Source organism: Lates calcarifer, linkage group LG24 (assembly GCF_001640805.2).
Source record: "Lates calcarifer isolate ASB-BC8 linkage group LG24, TLL_Latcal_v3, whole genome shotgun sequence".
NCBI lineage: Eukaryota > Metazoa > Chordata > Actinopteri > Centropomidae > Lates > Lates calcarifer.
Window position 1 is genome coordinate 6,279,257 of NC_066856.1, and position 23,520 is coordinate 6,302,776.

General features: G+C 40.1%; 1 protein-coding gene across 2 annotated transcripts in view; it reads right to left on the bottom strand.

The window, feature by feature from the left end:
- plppr5b (phospholipid phosphatase related 5b) overlaps positions 1–23,520 on the bottom strand; it is an 88,201-nt gene that overhangs the window by 36,000 nt on the left and 28,681 nt on the right. For both annotated transcript variants that reach the window (XM_018698311.2, XM_018698314.2), the window contains one exon: positions 4,964–5,096. In XM_018698311.2, coding sequence (XP_018553827.1) covers positions 4,964–5,096 — 133 coding nt within the window. The remainder of the gene's footprint in view (positions 1–4,963; positions 5,097–23,520) is intronic.

A 23,520-nucleotide genomic window follows, 5' to 3' on the forward strand; every position in this document is an offset into this window, starting at 1 on the left:
TCTCCACCCCCATCATCAAAACAACAAATCAGTGAATATTTTTCAGGAGAATGCTGTTTATCCCTTCAGTTGAGTTTCACACACAGTTTATGACAAAGAGAACTGAGGGTGGTGAAGCGTAATGGGCAAAAACAAAAAAACTAACTCACTTCACTAGATGAAACTACAAATGTTCCATAACTGTAGAATATCTTAGCATAAGACATATGTTACGTTGGGTTTCCTTTCATTTATCACCTATCTGTATTCAATATTATGATCATTTGTAATATATCTACTTCACAAGAGAAGCAGGCCTCTGGCTCTAAGACCTTTGAAATAATGCCCTCTGATCCCACATGCACACAAATCCCTCCACATACACTGTAAGTCAAAACACGGTCAGGAGGCCTGGCTCTTAAGACTCAGGAAGAAGCAGGCGAGCAGCAGCTGTCAGCCTCGTGAGGGAGTTCGGCAGCGCGAGGAGACCCGACCGCTCAACACAGCACAGCAGAATCTCCACTGGATTCAATCATCTGTTGCTCACTGTGCCAAACAAGCCTGCCAGAAGTAGTTATCAATAGCCACGGATCAAATGCACCGTAAAACACACAGGCAGACACACTGTATGTAATTGGATTTCCAGATTGTGTATGTTAAATAGTGCTTTGTAATTTGGGATAACTGCTGTTACTAATGCTGCTGTAAAGAGGCACTGACAGCTCACCACAGACCCATTAGCTGATGTTGGTAAAGAGAGGCGAATGCTGCACCTCTTATGCAGTTTGCTTCAGTGAGCTGTAAGCATTTAGTTTAAGGGCAAAAGCACCTCTCTGCATTCCCTCCCCTAACATTAAAAAGACAACTGCTTCCATCTCTCAAGCCCTGCAAGCAGTACAAACCCTGAGTGCCACAGATGGGAAAGGCGCTGGATGACATCAGCACCTCCCAGCACATTTTAAATGAACTCAGATTGAGTCTTCTGTTTATAGCTTTGTCCATCCATTTCCGTCAGCTATGATAATATTTTACTCGCTCAAACTAATTACTCAGATTCACACCACCACTACAACAAAATTCAACAGGTCATGAAACATGAGCAGATGGACGATGAGACAGATTACACACAAACTGCTGAATCTCTTTTGTGGAAGTCAAACTGAAAGTGAGTGCACCTGTAATGTTTCTAACGACCCCTCATTGAACAGGGAATTGCATGTGTCTAGTTGTGGTAAAGGTTGGGCGTCACTGTGGCCACTTTGCTGGAATATAAACTGGTCCACGAAAGATGAATGGACAGGTAAGAGAGAGAAATCAATAATATACATACAGTATGTACAGTATGTGTCCTGAATTAACTGGAGGACATCGTCAAGCAAGTTGTCCAACACCACCTATTTCACAAGGACTATTAATTAGTTGCTTCAACCAACTAAGCCAGGTGTTATACTGCAAGCTTCTCAAGGTCCCAGTACGATCCAGCCAAAGTGGTTGTTGGGGCGTCTAACAGAGTCCAAAGTCTCCTCCTCCTACTCTTTCCTGACATAACAACTGGAACTAGCCGAGTGCAAAGCTTGCAAATGCCTCACCATTTTCTCCATTTGTGCAATTGTCACATTCAGCTCCACTCTATGATGACTGGCTTCGTGCCCTGCCTTAAAGTATGGCCATTCTTGACAACTATAAACACTTTTGCTTCTAGACAGATCTGGTCGGCAGACATTTTTTTTAAAGCTTACCCCGACTTGAAGGATGCACAGCCACCCTATAAAGGAAACTCCTTCTGGTTACCTGTATCTTAAATCTCAGGGATCCAGACTATGACCATTTTCTTACATTTGTGACCATTTTTAGACCCAGGTCAGGTCCAGTGTTTGCTATACGTGGCTTTATTCGTGGCGACAAGCCACGATATCAGCATGAGCTACATATTGATTTTCTAGTTTATCATTTATGGTCACGCTGATCTCGGGCCTCTCTGCATCAGTGCATCCGGCGTGCTCACACACACACACACACACACACACACACACGGAGCAGTCAGCAGAGCAGATAGGCAGCGGTGGACACAGTGAACCAGGTGAAGTGAGTTAACTGGAGTTGAACAACTATGCTTGTTATTGTCAGTGTCATAAAAAGTAAAGACCGAGAAGTGCTTTATCAAACCACCAGTTCAACAAACTGTAGAAAATCGATCATTTCACAGCAGTCTCTCGGTATGTTTTACACAACAACAGTGCACTGGTTAAGGTAATAGCAAAGTGCTACAAAGAGGCTAAAACAAAAGCTGTCTGTATGAGGTGTAACTGAATCTTAAAATTTGGTCAGTTCTTGTAAACTTTAGTGGCTGAGACAAACCAGCCCTCCCTCCCTCTACCAGCTGTACTGCAGACAGTGAATCACAACAGCAGCAGAGGGAGGAAAGAGGGCAGGAGGAAGGCCTGATGTTGACTAATGTCTGCGTTCTTCAGTCTTTATAAACTTCACCAAGTATTTTGATGTCGGGAATAGAATTGATTTTACTGACATTTCAGATTTCTCTGTAGTGAGATAATGATTTTATATTGACTTTTCTGTTGCTGATTTAGAAAGAGTACTTAGTTGCGTTCAAAAATTCAATCTGTTCTAACCCTGTTCTGAATTCATTCTCTTTTACTGATAAAGGTATGGATAAGATAAAGATAAAATCCTAATGATACACATTCCTCCAGCTGATTGAAGGCTTGAAAGGTAAAATGGGATAATAAGAATGGCTCCCATATACCTTGCAAGTCACTTCCATAATAAGTAATATTTTACTCTATGTGGTTCTGTTGATATTAAAATGCCAATTACACCCTAGCAGTCACTGGAACTCACTGAACCCTTCGGATAATGGGAGAAACATCTTCAAGAACAAACAGTTTTGTTTCTTTTGGTTTTGCAAGACTAGATTACCATATATTTCTTCAATGAATATTTCCTCTAGCAGGGAAATGGGACTCAGAGACACAGAGATACAAAGCAAACTCGGCAGCTGAAGCTGTCTATCCTCCTTCCTCCGCTTTGCAGGGAAAAGACTTCTTTAGCGAAAAGTCATCGCACAGTGCTCTTTAAAACTGACATCAATTAACACTAAGACATAAGCCTTATTCAGATATAACACTGTACCAGTGTATAATACATGATAACCAATTCCAGTCTCTTAGGGATGAAAGGAGCTTTAGCCTGGAATGAGAAGCCTGTTAACATTAACGAGCAGCATGAATGGCATGCTGGATGTGTAAATGCGAGGGTAAAGCCAGGCCACCAAGTGGATTCCCCCTCAGGGATCTAGGTAATAATCCTCTTCTGCAGCTTTATCTGCTGTTCTCACTTAAGGATGAGAGAGGATGAGGAGAGGCTGCAATGTGTGTGTTTGACAAACCGAGACTCCGTGTGTGTATCTTTTGCTGTTTTTACCTGCTGGAATGCATGTCTGCACGTTTGTATACCTATAGTGTTTGCGCTACTACACACCTGCAGGAAGACGTGTTTGCATGTGCATTGGGGAAAATGTGTGTTTTGAAAAGCGGCGTGGTTTATCGACTTATACCAGCTCGGTCGCAGCTGACACTGTGTGACAGGCGGGGTACGCCCTCGACAGGTCACCAGTCTAACACAGGGCTGACATATAGAGACAAAAAAAAAAACCCATTCCCTGTGAAATTCACACCTAAGGGCAATTTAGAAACACCAATTAACCTAATCTGTCCTCTGTGGCAGATTAACCTCTGTGGGAGGAAGCCGGAGTAGCTGCTGAAAGGCACAAGGAGAACATGGAGAACACACTCCACACAGAAAATCGCTAGCCCAACTAGGGTGTGAACCCAGAAACGTCTTGCTGTGAGGCAACAGTGCTGAACACTACACCACTATGATTTGTTTTATTTTTATTCAGCAAAGCTTCGTAACTGCTCACACTTATCATTAACTACTTGATTCAACTTGATGAATACCACCTGTGCATGAATAGGTGTGTGTTCAAGAGATTTAATAATTACCATAACAAGCGCTGCTAAACTGCTTTATTGCTGTTTGCCTCTATTTATGGTTATGTTTCATTCACAGAAACGTCACCCAAGAGTTAAAAGGCAGAGCTTGAAGTCTGGCTTTTAGAAAGCAGCAGATGACCACATCACAAACTGAGCAGTGTCAGTGACATTAAGGGACCCTGAAACTGTGACAGTATAGAGCTGAACCGTGACAGAGATGAAGTGGGATAGTCTGAAGTGAAGTTATGTGACAAAAATGTCTTAAACCAAAGTGGTCCATGACTAAAATAGGAGTGGGTCAAGAAAATGTGACAGAAAATTCTAAATACAAGACAACTGATGGATGAGACAAGCTGTCTTGAATTCCACATATCTGCCACTTAAGAACAAATACAAATAAGAACTAACTGTGTTGCAGATGGCAGTGAAGCAATAAATCAAGAATAAAGTAAACAGAGTGTGAAATAACAAATAAATGTGAATTAAATGTAACAAATGATGACGCATTTAGGAATGCTTGAAAACTCCCCTAAAATAAATTATCTGACAAGGACCGGAGGCTTTAACAATCCACTTGGTGGAAATTACTTTGTTCACCTTTGAATACAGGTTTCTGCTGCTGTTCAGGCTGTGCTGCATATCCACTCCTGAACTAATCAAAAACACGGTTAGTGGTCTCTATGACAACTAAGCCCCTTCCATCCAGAGAGATCATGAGATGCAGTTGAAAGCTCCAGAAAAGTCAAGTAAGGTCATGGATAAATGTGAACCTAGCCTGCATTGTCTTTGCATTGTGGGAGGGAAACCAGTGGAGTGGACCAGAGAAGTGGATGATTGGTGGTTTTGGTGAGCGTCAGCCATTCACAAAAATTCTGCAGTTAGACACAACTGTAAGACTAAAAACACAGGGTAGTAAAAAATACTGTACTGCCTCACAGTAGTTACAAACTAGACACATGCTTGAGACTTACCAAGGAAGCGGAAGGTCCTGCGCACCAATGGGTTGAGGTAACAGCAGTCCCCAGTGGCCACCGTCTTCTCTGACCGGTCGAACTCTTTGGATGTGTACTGGACCAGGAACAGCACAGTCTCTGTTATTGTAATCTGGTAAAAAAAAAAAAAAAAAAAAAAACGAAGGCCAGAGACACAAAGAGGGGAGAGAGTTTTCAGATGGGTTGAGCAATGATTTATTTGTGGGTCAGAGTTGCTGTTGTTGGCAGCGCCATTTTCTTACACTCAGCCCAGACTGACTGTTTTGTCATTGGGCTCCATCTGTACAGACACAGCTGTGGAATACACGGGAACATATGGGAGAGAGGAAGTAAGCTCATGGTACGGTGAGAGAAGAAGCAGAGTGTGTGTGTGTGTGTGTGTATACGCACATAGGCAGATTTTATTTATTTGATTTCTGAAAATTCAGATCTGGATCGACATTTCCGTCCATCTCTGATTTACTGACATAGAGTCGATATAGATGGGCCCATTCCAGACGATCTCCTATAATATTTTTCACAGTGTCCTATTGTCTTTTTAAAAAGGTCAGTCATTTTCTTTAACAGCTGATCAATGTAGTTTTTAATCAAATGGTACTAGAGCGAGAGGATCTGGTGAATTTGTTGGGGACTATTTTTAGCGGAGGATTAATCCTCACTGGTTCTCTCGCGAGTATTTCTGGCAGTAAGACAGTGTATGTGGGATGAAGTCAAAACAAACCACAGCGGGTGTGCGTTCATAGTATTGAGGGAACGTTCATCCACTGCAACATTGCGGCTCCCTTACGTTTTCCTAAAAGTTTTTGGACAATAATGAGGCTCGATGGCAAGAGGAAAAGATATATCAGGCTCTGATGCACTCGCATTTCTTGTTAGTAGGATGAATTGATTTGATGACAAGAGGAAAAATAGAGAAAACATCCTTGAAGATGTGGTTGGGTTTAGACACAAAAGCTACTTGGTTAAGGTTAAGGAATAACTGTGGTCAGGTTTGACAGAAACCAATTACTGACCAAGCATTGGTAGAACACAGTGAAAGAAAAGCAATCTCCTGCTTTGTTGACCCATCCATCTACTTAGTGTTGTGCTTTTTCTTGGGAGGACAGTCTCTCGTGACTGTTAACCTTACTCCGTTGGACAATATCACTGGATGTTTCCCAAACTTGCTTGTTACAGGCAAATCTGAGCTCATGAAATGTACTTCTGGACTTTTGCAACCTACGCATCAAATAAAATTTTTAAAAAGTGCAAAACAAACAGCTTTTGGACACTTCCAGTCCTGAAGGATTAGTATCCATATGAGCTTTTAATTCTTCATCTGGCATGTATTTGCTTGTGTCTGTGTTACCAAAATCAGTGCAGTGTCAATATATGACAGCTGCTGCATGTTGCTGCCAAGAGCTCCACAGCTTGCCAACCACATTATACCAGCCACCATTCTCCATCACACTGCAGCCACCAGTGACCTCACACATAATGACATCCAACAGTATAACATTTACTGCAACGCCAGCGGCTCCAAGATCAAAATTGTTCACTATTACCAGAGCCAGTGTCTTGACAGCAGTCCAACTGTGGTAGACCTGCTCTCTGCGCTAACAGCTACTGCTGCTGGGAGTCCAGACCAGTTACCAACCCTCACACAACTTCACCTCATCACAGGAACTTCCTCTAATATTTATATCCAGCAGCTCCCATCAAACTCTAATGCATGTTAGGTGAATGAAGTGGGTCCTAGTCATACAAAACAGTGTTGCTTTGATGTTACAAAAGAAAACTGTATTCTAAAAGGACATTTTAATTCTAGGCTGTCAAAATGATGAACACTAGAACTGACAACAGAGTTTGATGGTCTTTTATTTATTTATTTAAGCTTTATCATTCTGGAAATTATTTGTTCAAATACATGAGAAACTTATTTTTTCCTCTGTAAGCCCTCTATACGCAACATCTGTAAATTCCCTTAACCAGATTACCGGTTCTGCAACTGACCAGCTCCCCCAGTGAAGTAATAGTGATAATGAAAATTGTAATATTGTTGAAAAATATACATTTAAAATACAAACAGATGGGCAATGCTTGGGCCTGCTTTTCTCCATAAACACAATATATCACTGTAACTATAATGCGTCAGTGTCATCTGTTTTGCAGTCTTGTCTTCTTTTCCCTCTACCACTGGTTAAGTCACATCTATTGTCTTCTGTTATGTAATAATGCATCAATATAAAAAATATTGTTATTTTAATGTTGGAATGTAATATATTATCTTGTGAGTCAGTTTTTTGCTACTGAACAATTTTCACAGCAGACAGATTTTGTAAGACTGCTGCCAAGAGCAATAGAAGCCACTGTATTCATATTTGTAAATCATAATCAACTGTTATGACATTGTATATATGCAATGCACCATTTGAAAAAAAAAATCACCAAAGACATTATTAAACTAATATCCTAAATATCCCTAGATATGGAGTAGAACAGATCTCCATCCAGGAATATCCAGAAAATCCAACACAAGCACAAGAAAACCTGGTGCAAGGCTTTAATCCAACTGATTACTGCATTCAGACAGACAGACACAAACAAACCAACAGAAAACAACAACAAAAAAACAACTATATACTGACAAAGAACAAAGACAAAGAGTGAAAGCCTGTTAATTTCTCTGTTGTTATTCTCCATCATGCCAAGATGGGATAGGACAGTGGGGCAAAAAAAAAAAAAAACCAAAGCAGCTCTGAATCAACACATGATAATGAAAAAGGACTGAGCTCATTCTGTGGACAGCCATACTTCAGCCCAGGGAAGCTGCATCTACTGCATGTCTGCTGAGCTCCTGCTGCTCCAACACTGACAGAATAACATAATTTAATAATAACATCTTAATTTTATGTAACACTTGGCTGTGCCTAAGATAAATTGGAACAACGTTATATAAGAGAAAAATAAAATAAATGCCAAATAACTTTTTTTTTTCCTTGTTTGGGAACAGTTGAAGTTGAAGAACTCAAACACCCTTGCATTTTCTAGCCTATATATTGTTTGGTAGCCTATATAGACTTCACTCTGTCTGTCCCTCTGCGCTTCCCCTTCAACTGGCAGCATCCCACAGAAGATGCTTGTATCTTTTGTCTTTGTCCTGATGAATGTCCGTCTCTATAACAATAACTTTCTGATGGTTAAATTGCAGAACAATGACTTAAATTACATAAGCACAGTTAATATTCTACTGCCCACATCTCCTGTAATTATCATTATTGTCCAAATGTTTCAGTTGAAACCAAAGTACTGAAAATAGTTTGTGTTGTTTGAAGTGTATTCACTGACAACAGACTAACTTTTGTTAAATAATACACGATGAAAGAAGGGGAAATGTTCAGGAGTAAAAGATGAAAGCACATGAACTGTTCACTGACACAACATCTGAACACAGCTGAATTGTCCAGCAGGAATATTACATGAGGAATATTCTCACAGATTTCCACCTATTTAGAAAATTTTGCTCATGGATTCATGAATAAAAGTGTTTTTTTGTCGAGCTGATCTCTCCTGGCACGGCCTTTCATAGCTGAGAGGCATGTTTCCTCTCGGTCTACTGGGTTTCAGGTTTTACTGCAGGTTAAAAAAGAATTTTCAAGATCTGAGCTATGGTGACCAGCCACATTCAACCGAGCCTTAGAGCTACAAAATACAACTTCACATTCTGGAAGCTTCAAAAAAACAGCACGAGGTAAGTGTGAAAAATCGGAACTTCTATACCCAAAAGTCTTTCAAAGTGATGACAGTAAAGCGCAATCATGTCTACCAAGCTGACTCTTACCTCATGTTACATAAGAAGAAGGAAGGGAAGAAGCAAAATGTATGTAACATTGGCATGGTGAGATTTGACTGGACCATGTTATCCTCTGGATTTTTTGGCATTACACTTCTATCATCTCTGTGTATCTAGTTCAGAGAAAATTCTGTGAAGCCTATTCACTCCCACTAAAAAAGGAAAATATATGGTTGCTAGCAAACAAGGCTTTTTAACTGAATCTGACTCTAGATCAGAATCCGCTTATCAAAGCAGAGTATCCCTTGAAATCCCTTAACATTTTTTTAGGTAGTTTGTCTGGTGCAGAATAAAGACAAATAATTCCACTCATTATAATACCCCAACTACATTCAGAGATTCAGAAGAGCTGAAAGTGTGTAGGCCTTTCACCACATATTGTGCAACGACTCTGTGACATTCAGTAACCCTGCTCTGACTCATTTTTACTTTTGCTGTGAGGGAAAAAAAATGCAATGGAAATAACAAGAACAGCAAATATCAATAAAAGGACCATTAAAAACAGGGTGTTTTATTAATTCAGATCAACTGTTTAAATTCAGAGAACCAGGGCCTGTTTGAAAGCTGACATATACCATACAAAGGCATATTCATATAACAGCAGTATGGGAATAAAACCACAATGGTTTGCTCAGTGAGATATGATGTGGCTGTGTCTAAAAAAGAAAGGTGCGTTAAATTCCATGACTAGAATATAATTCTGAGTTGCCAATGGAAGTCTGTATGAGGCGAGGCATGAGCGTGATGAGCTCAGTGGAGCAGTGAGAACAGTGCTTTTAGCTATGGTGGATTTACCAAGCCTTGAAAGTAAAGGGCCTGATGTATATTTGCAGCATACGGCGATAACCCTTGTGCGGTTGTATCAGCAGGCCATTTCCTAAAAAGCAGTAAGCTGCCCATGACCAGAGGCCCACAGTAGGATATGATAAACACTTTTGTGGTTGCTTGTCTCCATGCCCTGGTGTCTTCTGGGCCCAACGTTGGGTTTCTAGCACTTGGCTGATTTTACACTAAGTGTACTGAGGGATTAGTCTTTAATTTTCAGGTTCCCCACTACTGGGATTTGTACCGACAACCTCTTGACCTTGCCCAGTCTGAATGTTTCCACCTGGCTGAGCACCCAGATGCATCAAGTCTTGTCAGAGAATACAGATCAGCGCGCCCAAGCGTGCGTGCGACTGTGCACATGCGTCCATCGAGGTGTGTGTGTGTTGTCCACGATGGGTGCTGAGGCCCAGAGCTGAAACCCACAGAGCTGCCACACACTCAGGTAGTGCCACAGTGATTTATTCAGATCGACTGGTGAAGAGGGCGGGTGAGGTAGAGGAGGAGTGGAGAAATGAAATCAAAAAACTTCGACTCAACTTGCAAATCTAAAATGTATATTTCTTCAATTATTTTCGGAGAGTAAAAGTCTGAGGCAGTAGCACCGATACCATCACGTAACACTGACATTGCCAACTGAAATGTTAAAGCGTCATTATGCAACTATTTTACCTCAAAATAACTCCAGGATCAATTTGATGGTACACTGACTTGTAATTTAGGGAGAATGGTGCCTCTTTCATCACCACTCTGTGCCCTAGGGCTGAGCATGTACAATCTCCAGCGAGAAGCGTGTTAACACTTTATATCACTACAAAATTCTTTTGTTCATACATCAACCCCCTCAATTAATTCTGTGTTTGTTGCCTGAAGAATTGATGGGCTTTGTTTTCGACACATGAGCTGTTAGCTTCTAGGGGTATGCTGCAAATGCTGTTATTACCAATTGTGGCTGGAGGAGCTGCTGCCGCTCAGCAGAAGTTACAGAGTGTTGCTTTAACGTCCTGATTATTTTTGGGTTACATTTGGTCTTTATAAATCCAGGAATCTTTGGCCAGATTAACCCTCTAGAAACTCCTGGGACAAAAATGAGTGGTGGGCCACTACTGGACCCACTGTTTCTCCCACTCTCTCTCTATTGTGTATGTAACTGTTAGATATCAGTCAGTAGTTTATCTACTAGCTTTTTCTGGAACTTCATGTCAAGTGGACATAAAACCAGGACAGACACTGCTCACTCAACGGGAGCAAACAGAGGCGTCCCAGTGGTACTTTCTTATGCAGCTTGACTGTCAGGACGTCTAAACAAAGTCTATAAGTCACAAGGAGTCAGCACTCACCACAAACCATTCAACAACATGGGTTATTTTTGGAGGACACTGACAAATTAACTACACCTTAGAGACAGGCAGACCATTACAGGACACTATAGCAAAGTGTTCAGTATGACTTTGTATCTCACATCAGAACCAACTGCGGCTTATATGTGACAGTCAACATTTCCTCTTGACTGGTCCTGCATTCTGTTGAAGCCACAGAGGCATAGTCTACTCTGCCCTCCAAGCCAAGGCTCAATAAAATCCCCCTGATCTTGACTGAACAGCCACAGCCCTTAGAATCTAGGTTAGAGTCACTCCACATAGATAGTCCAGCCATATAAGCCTCTCCATTCACGCTTCTAAAGGGCTCCCTGGCTAAAAGTGGGACCATGACTAATAAAGCTACAAAACAGAGATAAATATAAAATTGAATGTGTTGAAGTTGTTACTGCTTAAATATGATGTAAATGGCTGAATCATGAATAACAGTTGTTCTCGCTTGCCATTTTCCTGCAATGATGTGTTACTACAATACTACTTAATCCTTTTGTGCAGCTGTTTCAAATTAAAAGCCTGCCATGAGCAGAAGGGATTAAACCTTCGAGCCACTGGGAATCTTTTACTGTGAAACATCTATGCAGCCTCTTTCTCTCTCCCACTGCAATCTACCAAATAAAAGTGGAAGTTTTTCAAAAATGACTGTACTTCGTGCCATCAGTTTATATTGTATCCCATTACTGTAACACTGCCAATGGCATTAGTGTCTCCAGATTAAATGACAGAGTGCAAAAAAGCGATTAAGGTATGGATTAACTCCATTTCCACTACCCTGACTACTGGCTGGGAAAGGCTGCTTTGGGTCATGTGATGATAGGGATAATGATAAAATGCAAACAGCTTACCAAAGGGTGAAATGACCCAGTACAATGTAAACAGTTTAAATGTAACTGTATCTTTTTCTGAATTTATCAAGGCATCAGGTAAACATACACATATTGAGTTTCTGTTAACAGCACATAGCATTAAAGGTAAATAAAAACAGCACCAGATGAGAGGACAAAATAGAATACTTATAAAGTAAAGTACTTTAAAGTACTTATAAAATGACAGATTAGAGATAAAGGCTTATTTCTAATATAAGTCTTGTTCTATCTGCAGCTGAGGTAAATAATGGCCAGCATTTGAACTAATAGTACAAATACATACATGTACTATGCTTTGCCCTTCTTAAGGGAAGACATTTTATGTGAAATGTTTCTATTATAGTTATTACAGCAGCATGCTAACAATTGCTATGTGCTTCTACTGTGACTTTGTATAAAAACAAACACTGAAGCATCTTAGTGTGTCAGAGGTCATGGGTATTTAAGGTCATAAATTCTTTCATGTTAATCCTCTTTCTCTCTCTCACCACTTTCTACCAAATAAAAAGGAAGTGAACAATTTTTCAAAAATGACTGTACTGTATCCCATTACTGTAACATATAACTTAATCTGTAGTGGCTACAGATGAAGTATCATGCAAAATGGGTTCTGCAACAGTGACCGTGGTATGGATTAACTCTATGTGAGCTGTGACTCCTGGCTGTTAAAGGTTTGCTTGGGTCATGTGATGATAGGGATAATGACAAGATTTAAACAGCTTATCATGGGATGGAATCTCTGTCCCAGTACAATGAAAACAGCTTTTTGCACAGATTCTTAGACACTTTAACACTCACCATAACAGTAGATAAATGCCACATAAACACATACTGTAGATCACATTTAGGGCAATGGGAGTCTGCATTTCTCTGCTGATTATATTAGAATTGGTCTGACAACACAGACAAAGTCTCTTTTCAAGGATTTTAAAGAGGTTCAAAGTCATATGGGCTTTTCAGTTTGTACCACTGTTGTGTGCTTTGGGACTAAACACTCAGAAGCTCTCAGATCTTTGCCTTTTGTTCTCTAAGTTATGATTTTTTGATCTTACACACCTGTTGAGACTTTTGTGCAAAAATCTTTGTTTGTAACTCTCAATATACCACAGTTCCAGTTTGTATCCCCCTGCCATCCAAACCTGCACTGAAATTGAAATTCTCCAGTCTTATCTGGGGATACCTAGAAATTTGGCAGGACAGCAGTCTCACTTTTAAACAGCATATGGAGCAACTGCAGAGCAAACATGATTCTGTCCTGGGGACAGGAAAATGATTATATTGTCAACTATCATGTGCGCTCGATTCTGGAGATATCCTTTATTCTCATGGTGCTCGCTCTTAAGCGTTATAATGGCCATACAGATATTATATATCACTAATGATCTCCTTTGGATATACTGAACTTGGACTGACTGCATTAAATGGAATGGAATGAAAATCTATTTAACAATTATCTCTGATTATCTTTAATGATGTATATGCATTTGTTATATGTCTGGCTATGTTCATACATGTGCTTTTGTTTGTGTTATGTTCGCTATATGTGTTTATACTTTTGGGAATGTATTTTTATTTTTCTCTGCTCTCCTAAGGTCACGTGCAAAAGAAATCTTGATCTTAAATATAAGATCAGAAAATACTGTGGGAATACTGTGAACTTGCAACAGTGGGTCAAGAATTGAGCATTCCAAAGCCAGCAGCAAAAATTACACAAGCATTTCACTCCTAAGTTGTACATTGGTCAAAGATAAACCTCGTCAAAACCCAAAGCCTGATATCCAGCTCCTTTAAATCCAAGCAAACAACAGGCTGAGCCAGGAGGGAACAGGACATCTTGTCTACCCAACAACCCTCCTCCAGAGTAAACACCCCACAGCAAATGTGTGCTCCCTGCTTTAATGGCATCACTGTTGTAGGATCTATCTAATATAACTCCAAGATGGAGTCTCTGGAGGCTAGAGTGGCTGGTGTCATTAAAATGTGAGTTGCTGCTGGATGCAGCACAACTCTCCTGTGACAAAGTCTTATTGCACTCAGCAGCGATCTGAAGCAGCGATAACAGCTAACAGTCGACAAAACTAGCACAAAAGTAAATCAGATGTCAGTTAATCAGTTTGAATTCACGGACAGTCTTGACAAGATGTCCAATAAAGCAAATTAAGTGAAACCACTTGTACAGGTGTCCCATGAATATTATCTATCAACTGCAAAAGAATCAAAAAAAAAAAAAAAAAAAGACACTCATATATAAGACACTCATAGTTTTAATTTCTTTAATGTATTTTTAATGCAACGCCATAAGCATGCACCTGTATCAGCTGGCACCAACTCTCACATTAAGATTCAGACTGATCTGCGCTGATCACAAACATGTGCACTATTATTGTAACAGCCACAAACATATAAAACAGGTGTGTCTTCCTCTCCTCCTGGGAGCAAAGTAATGGTGACTAAAGGCACTAACATTGGCAGTCTGGAGACCAAAGGATTTCACTCTTTTAAGAAAACAGCAGTGAGCCGATGACCAGCTGTTTCACAGTTGCTAAAGGGAAGTCTGATGTAACAAACACACTGACACAGCAGAGAGAATAAAGCAGAGAATGACTGTGGTTCACCTTTTCACCTCAAGGGGGGAAAAAAAAACAGTTTTTAAGAATGCACAATTTTCAGTTCCTCGGAGCAGACAGCTTATTAGTTTTAAGTGAGTGTCCGTTTCTGTATGCTGTATTTCCATTTACATATGTCTGTGGGCAATGGAAGACATAAGACAGGGGGGGAAAGAAAATGCCAAATGCCACTTTTGTGACAAGTCAAAAAGGGTTTCCCTCTCTTCATTCTTTGAAACAGTTTTGACCACTGCTGACAGTAATCCCATTTTATCAGGAGAGAGACTTCTTACAGGAAGAAAGGCAGGCAGAGAAGAAGGGATTACAACAGGTATAGAACATAAAAAAAAAAGATCATTCCACCGAGATTACGCTCTTGTCAGGTCCTGACATCAACTTGTCTAACTGGCAATGCTATATTGCATCAAACTGCACTGTCTGACCTTAAATTCTCTTTATGCCTCTGTGTTTTAAAGTTCTCTCCTCTGTTAGTCCTAAATAACAAGTCCGCATGTCAGACCACACGTCCACATACACAAAATCAATAATTACATTTCATGATGATTTCACAAGCTGCCGTGAGAGCAGATTGCTATGACAGGGCTGTCAGACTGTTATTAGCTTAGCAGCAATGGCATGCTTTCATTTTATGCAAACATTTTGTTTGGTTTGGAGTTTGTACTATATGTCTAATGCATATATTTCATGTTGTAATAAATCTGTTTTTTTCCTCATTTTTTTTTTCCTAAACCAAGATGAGTTTAAACGTGATGTGTCTGAAGTAGAACCACATAGTCTCTTAAACCCTACTGCTGTGTCTGCAGAAACTGCTGCTGAAAATGCACCTTAGTTTAATCTACACTCAGTTGTTGTGTCTGACTAGTGCCAAAAACCAAGAGACCTACAACACGACTTTATATTAAAAAGCAAAAAAGTAAAGTGATAAAATGTCTAACATCATTTCATCAATAATTCAATGATCCTTGATCAATTGTACTTGTTTTTTTTTTTTTTTAAACAAGGATGAAGATGGCTGCACCATGCACGGCTGAACCTCTCATAAGTATGGTAATGAATAACAGAGAGACAACAGCTCTCTGGAAAACGTCCATCTTGGTAGAAATACTCAGCCAAAGACAACTGTGTGCAAGTGTCAGCAACAATTCCCACATCAAGTAAAGGCAGCAGACATTTCCCCCAGCTCTTCAAACATTTGTCCCTAACATTTTTCTAACCATTCGGCAATGACACGAGAGGAATAACTTAATCAATTTTCAGAGTGAAAACAAGCCTGCATTTAAAAAAAAAAAAGAAGATGCATGGGACTGTGTTGGGGAGGTGTGTTACCTCAGGTGGTGTCTTCATTGTCTCTCAATGTTTAATGAGATACAATGAAGACAATACAGTAAAGTGTAGTTTGAGTGGAGAGCGAAAGGGGCTTGCATGTATTTAACTAGCCACTGCAGTTTGTTCCTGGATGACACTGCACTGTGTTTGCCATTGTTCCCTGTGTCAGCACAACTAATACACCATTCATCTAAATAAGGGGGATTTTTTTTTTCCAGGTCCTGACATCAGTTTAGGTGACTGACAAGTTCCCTATCCTGATGTCAGCTTGTATTATCAGCATTATTCCAGTAAAAAAAATTACGAGCACCGAATGCTTGAGTTGGGTGCCTTAATCTAAGGTAGCACAACAGGACAGAGATATATCACATTGCTCTCCTGGTTGAGTACTGGAGTCACTGTAGAAGCTTTATCAAATTACAGACTTTGCCTGAATATGGCCATTCTTTGTCCTTTATGTTCAAGAGAGCGTTCAAATGTCTGTAAAGGATCTCTTTCTATGGCTGGCTTTGGGCTTTGAGCTCCTGCACAGATGATTCACCTGGAGATCAGAGCTGAGCATTCGAGTGTTACACAGGTATCGGTGAAAGAAGAGCAGACAACAATGTGATGTACTGCACGATCCACACCTGCACCCTGTGTAAATGGACTGACTGGGGATCAGGGGTCATCAGGTTTGGTATTAAAAGATGCCGTGCAGGTCAGACCCTATTGGAAAACAGGGGTTGAACACAGGCAGTTTAGCCTGACAAACCTGTCAGTGCTGAGAGCTACTGTACTAAACTGCCTTCTTCTCAGCTGCTGACTATAACCACTTGTGCATTCTGAAAAGTAATAGCGCAAAGTATGAGGATTTCCCCAACAATAGACATCTTTCTAACACTAGTAAATATTTGGACTGAAAACGATGTCCCATTATGCAAGATAGCAGTTACATTTTAATGCAGACACGAAAGAGCGTTCCAGCAGCTGAAACTGTAATTCAGCTTAGCTGTTAACAGATACAGTGTGGACATGAGACGCACATGGATGTCAAGTATTAACAGGGCTGCAGCTCTCGAGCTATACATGAGTCTCTGAGTCTCTTCAGTGTCTCATCAATGTGATGAAGTGGTGTTGCCATGACAAGGTGCTTTAACACCCATCACAAAGCAACAACGTCGGTCTGCTAGCAGCTGCTGTGATCATCTCTCTGAACTGTGTGAATGTGTTTGTCTGTCACTCTTAAAGCAAGGCACAGTTTGAAGAGAGGAAATAACACGATTTCTCTTAGATGTTGGAATTCATCTTACTTGGTCTGATACGACCAGTCGCTTATGGTGGCTAATGTTAGAAAACGTTAGAGACTTAGAATCTGTAACACTCCTGGCTTCATCGATCTGTTAAAGCAATTTATTTTTAGCACTAAAACATGGGTATACTGTTATGTAAAGGTGCTGTCTTAAAATATTACATTACCAAAGAGCTACAGTGCTCACAGGAGATTTGGCACCTGGTGCATTAAAGGGAGTGCCACTGAACAGCACTGAATTACAGAGTAATGAGGGAGAGGAATGTCCTTGGGTCTTTCACAATATCTTGCTGATGGATTAAAAAAAAAAAAAGAAAATTCTGATAAATAACTATTTATCTTTGTGGCTTAGTTTTAATTCTGGTCTGTTTTGTGTTGTGTTCACACTGACAGACAGGCATTATTAGTCCTGGTAATGCTCCAGCACCTGGGGGTTGGTTTGTTCCGTGTCTTGCTGAAAGTTTAATCAGAGTTGATATCCGTTTGGTCTCTCTGCGCTCAGTGAAAGTTGGAGGGTGTGTAACCGTGCTTCTGAGGTTGAGAAAACTGTGTGCAGTCACTGAGGTTAAGCTAGCACTGGGTGGTCAGTCAACACCTCTAAATTGTAGAGCTACCAACTTGTTAAACTGCATATCCTGCCTTTTTTTTTATTTCTCAGTGTTCAGAAAGGGTTGACGACTGAGTAACAGCTGAGTAACAAAAGTATGTAACGCCATTACTTTTGCAGTAATTAGTAATGCAAATACTTTTTCCATTGGTAATTTGCATTGTGTAATTGATAGCTTTCAAGTAACTTCTCCAACAATGAGGAACTGATAAAACACAAGGTTAACACATCTCATTTTCACTGCTTCTCACTGGCAGATGTTTCAGACAGCAGCTCTGCACATGGTGATGTGCACGTGTGTTGTCATGGCTACCAAATTCAAGTCTTCATCTGACGCAAACACACAGAACCAAGATGGAAATATACATATAAGCACCCTGTGATTTTTCATATGCTAGAGGTGCCACTGTCACACTGTGCAATTCAGCACATCACAACTAGACATTTCAAAGGTTTTATCACAAAAGTTAAAAGCCTCAGTCCACATGGTATTGGAAGTGCTTTTATCATTATTATTATTATTACTGGTCTTGTGTACTAGATGTTGGTCATGCATTTTGGAAGTCACAGTGTATTGCCTGTGATATCATTGAGAATGGCAAGAAATGGCTGAAGGGCCGCCTGATTTCCAAAAAGCCTGAGCAGCACTGTGACAGCCGCAGGCCATTTGTCCTACTTTCTCTTCGGCTATAACGCAAGCTGACAGGGCCACAGTGACAATGTGCTGCTTGTTTAGTCCCTTAACTACCTCCCTGCCCTCTCTCTCTCCATCTCTATCTCTCTCACTGTAGAGCTACTCCCCACCGGCTAAGTCAAGATGACAGGGCCAGGGTGACCCGTGCTGCTTATTTACTCAACTGTTCCTCTGGTCAGGGCCGAACTTGTTCACTTCTCCCATTCTCTTCCTCCATCCCTCTCTATTAAGACTTTCATTTATTTAATTTCCCACCAATCTACGTCAGGACGCTAATCTATCTTCATCGGGGATTACATTGCAAGGCAGAGTGTAGCCAACAGGAAAAGACAATGACATTGAACCAATATTTGGGCAAGGCTTTGCTGGTCAATGCGCCCGCCTCCAGATACAGTTTTCACAATAAAGCTCAATGTCTCAATATGTCTCCATTTACAAGTTAATTGGGCTTGCAGTGGCAACAAGTTTAACAAAAGTGAGTGAGAATAAGACAGAGCCTGACATATGAACAATAAAAAAGGGCTCTGAGCACACTGATACAAAGAGACTTTAGGGACAGAGGGGGAGCAGAGTATTTCATTTTCAGCCAGTGAGGCATGAATGAATGCCCTCCATCCTCCAACCCCTGTAGTCCACAGTGATACATGGATGTTGTTTTGTTAAAAGCTATGACTAACATCCAAACCAGTGACAACCACCAGAGCTGATAGATGAGAATTAGATAGGAGGCTTATACAGACTGCTTCCTTGACAGTTGATGATCAGTTTAGTAGAGGTTTAGCTTTTGAATTTTTGCCAGAATTGCAAAGCTGCCATCACAAAATCCTGTGTTTGGCCTTTGGCTAATTTTTCACCACAAACAAACTGCATTAGAGTCCAATGGGAAATAAACGACGACTGATCTTTTAAAGTGGTCTCAGGTCGGTTGTTTGGGATTGCCAGCTTTGCCACACCACAAGACACCACTCTTAGTGAACCGAGTCCGCAAACCTAAATGACCATATAGTTTGTTTGTCCCTACCCTGGATACGACCTATGAGCGCACACCAGCAGCAATCACTCAACACCAACTTTGTTGCCATGTATACCATCAAAGCTACTATGGCCCCTAAATACAAGGTATACAATAGAAGATAACTGGGACTGTAATATGCTGCTTTCAAATTACCTATGGGCTTATTATTATTATTATTATTATTTTTACAGGAAGACAGTGTCAAATAAACTGAACCAAACAGGAAAACACTCCAAAACATATGTCTGTCAGTCATCAGTCAGTATTCACTGGATACTCATCTATCTGTCTGTCTGTTGTTGCTGCTTCGAAACCTTCGACACTGCCTCAAAAACTTATCCGCAACAAAGGCAACTCAATCGGTCATGTGAGGCAAAGTGAATTAGTCTTTCCCACTATCTCCTATGCCATACTCAGATCTGTGGCCGTGTTCTTTAGAGAGGTTCACCGGGCTATTACAAATGAGAATGATAATCCTTCACTGCATGATTATAATGCAGAGGTTAGAGTGGCGCGTGTCTCTCTTGGCTCTCAGCTAAGCAACTCTCCCCCTCCCTCCCACTCTTTCTCTCATCACTTTTTAAGCACAGCACCATGCACCAATATTTTAGAAATGCTTAAAGCCAATACGTGGACTGAAATGGTAATTATAGTGGGGATCAGAGATAAAGGGCATTTGCATATATGAGGTCATACATTAATGAAGTTGGTTGAAATGGACAGGTCAAGGGACTTGAGACCACAAGTTACACCTCTGGGCTGATGAGAGATGGTAATAGGAATGCCTAATATATCTAATGTTATAATGTTCCTTTTTTCAAATGTAGAATGTCAGATGACGCTGGTGGTCATTAAAACAGCCTGTGTACTAGACTTTGAAATCAGGGACAACAGTTGTATATGTTTGTTGCAAACCTGTATGCATTGCTGGTTTTCAAACTGACACCTTTTGAGTACTTAACAAATTGTCCATTCCAATGTACGTTGAAAACCAAGAGTATATTTTCTACTCAGTTTCAACATCACTCAAAGATAAGACAGATTAATGGTTTGGTTCTCTATTTAATCACTATTTAGTTTCTATTTTATTTTACTATGTCCTTCTATAACTGTTAGTGGTCAGACATAATTGAACCCTGATGCGTATCTCATCCACTGCTGTTTGAATGTTGACCATTCTAACCAATTCAAATCTTACTAAGTTGTTTTTGTGCCTAAACCTAACCAAACCTTTGTCACACTGTTTTCACATCATAAAGCAGATTAACTTCTCAGCAGTGATTTGTAATATTTTGGAAGGCACAGACAAATGATGTTGTCCTGCTAATGGGGGCCCAAAGTAATTATGACGGGAGCAAATGACAGATTCAGTGTTGGAGTGGACAGATGGGTCAACAAAACACAGGACTTTTACACAGAAGGCTGCTGTTCATTTCCCATTTGAACCCAGTAGTCATGGTTTCTTTAATCCATTCTCACACTTTTATCCAAACCACAAACTTTTACTAAACTGAAACCTTTCCACAACATTATGGCCGTGTTTAATTTTGTTGCTATGGGAATGAAGCCCCAGTACAAGATCATTCTGCAACGTAACCACATGTTCATTGTTGTTGCCACCATACGCTCCTAAGGGTCATACTTGAGGCTATGAACAAGAGACCTTTATGGTTGTGTAGGTTGGAGGGTAATTTGAAATATTCTCCACTTCTAATATCAAAAAACAAATAAATAAGAATTAACTGTCACAACAGTGCTGAGACATAAGACTAAGACGTCCATGCTGTAATGACACAACAGCTAACAAAACAAAATGCACTGGTTTTCGACATAATTATAAAAAACTGTAAGGCCTGCGTAGTACAGTAGCTGGGAGGGCTGGGTGTTCTGAGGATCATTTCTCTTACTTTCATTTTTATCCTTCACAAAGCAAACTCTGTGCTCCTAAATCCACAGGCAGCAGATGAAACAATAAAGATACCTCAAACCACCTTCCCTGTAATCAAGTGAGCGATATCATAATCAGTGTTGTTTCAGGACAGGGGATATTATCTGCTGTGAGAATTGCCTGTTTATTAAGGAAATACTCTTTTGTAAACACTCTCGAATCAATTCAGCAAACTCATTATGGAGAACACAGTTCCAATTCAATTAAGTCAGTTTCTTTAATAACACTGTAGAGCATACAGTCAATCCATTAGTTGATAGCTATTACATATCCAGTTTGAGAACAAATCCACTGTTGTTAGATTCCTCCAGATATCCAGTGCATTCCAATGCACTGTGAGTCAGTGTCGTGTTTACTCTGGTTTATGGTTTCTCTCACAATCCCTGTCTATTTTTACTGCACCTGGTGATTTCCTTCATGTTCCTCAATGACCTTAAACACTTAGTCACAACATAACCTGTAATGACTGGACTACAGAGTTCCATCTGTGCTCAGTTCTTGTCTATTGCAGTATCTGTGGGTGGAAATGTGAGTATCTCTGCCTCTTGTGCTAGAGATTTTTTTCCTGTCTGTTGTGTGTTTTTTTTTTTTTCATATCAGCCTCTTTTATTCTGAAGGACTGACACCAAATCTGAGGTTTATTACTGATGGTTTAGAAAGGTGAAAAAATTCCTGTACAAACATTGGATATGTTTGTAACATTGGATATGTTTGTACTGACTGCTTGTCTTCTGTGTCATGTTCCCAGATCTCAGCTATTAAATTGAAGAGTAACTTTTCTAATAAACAAGGTGCTTAGAACTACTTTCTACTTTCTGAAAACATGATGCTGTTGCACTGCCGGTGTATCTTCCTAATGTATCAATGTACCCATTGGACTATAAAAATCAGCACACCGAATGTCAACAGAGAAAAACAAATCAACCCATTGGAAGCACCACAGTAGGAGGAAAGCAGCAATGGAATGCCATGATTCCTCAGGGTGTCAGGTTCTCACTTAATATTTATAAGTCAGTGTTTCATCTATCTGTTACATTCAGTTACAGCAGGCCACCAACTCTGCTCACAATACTCATTAATTCCTGCACATGCTTCACAATAAATGCATCGTAATGTGAAGACAGAGGTGAATCTTTACTGCACTTACTATTTATGACATTTCTGGGCAGTTTTGTTTTGTGAGGGAAAAGAAGAAAAAATAACAAGGGATGTAGAGTTGTTTCCTCAAGAATAATCTCAATAAATATGGGGTAACTTCTACAGATTTTAACAATGTCAACAAAGTTTAACAAAGAACATCCTCATATTCTCTTCTTCTGTGAGGTTTGCTGTGCTGAAATATGCCAATAAAAATCATAAAAAATCAAAAAACCTGTAGTAAATTGGCGTGGACATTATGATGATGCATAAAGTTTGGCTTTGTTATGTATCTTATACTGGCTAATTTTGAAATCATATTTAAACTCCAAATTAGGGATTTATGATTCTCAAGTCAAACAACAGTTTTCTCACTGCCTGTACATGACTTATATAGCGGGTGTGGATCCCTTGTTTTGTTTGTACCTTGGAGAAAATTCTAAACACAAGAAAACACCACAAACTGTCTTAAATCACTCGTGTGTGTCACAAATGATTCTTATATTATGCCCATTGTTTTTGGTTCATAAAGTATTCATAAGAAAATGAAAGAAACATTATCATTAAAAAATAATAATAAATAAAATAACAAGAAAATAACAAATAGAGCCAGGAATGCAGTGTATACTAGTTGCGTATTGAAACCATGTCATAGAGTTTTCAGATGGATTTTCCTCTCAGTGGCTGGATGCTGCAGGCTGAGGCTCTCTGCCAGACTCTGTGCTGTGCAGATGCGCATCCATCTTTATGGCACTTTTATTCTTGGAAAGAAAACGGTTTACTGAGAACAGTGGGAGCCAATGTACTGTAACGCACTTCCATGTTTGCTTTTTTGTCTTCACAGAGTGGAGCTGAAAAACTATATGGACACCCCGTTGTCTTCTACACCACTGAAACGCTGGATAATGTGGGTAATTAGGAATTTGTGGGTCTGCCTGTTTGTTTCTAGATTGTTTTGTTACTCAGTTTGTGCTGGAATCTGCTGAAGCAGT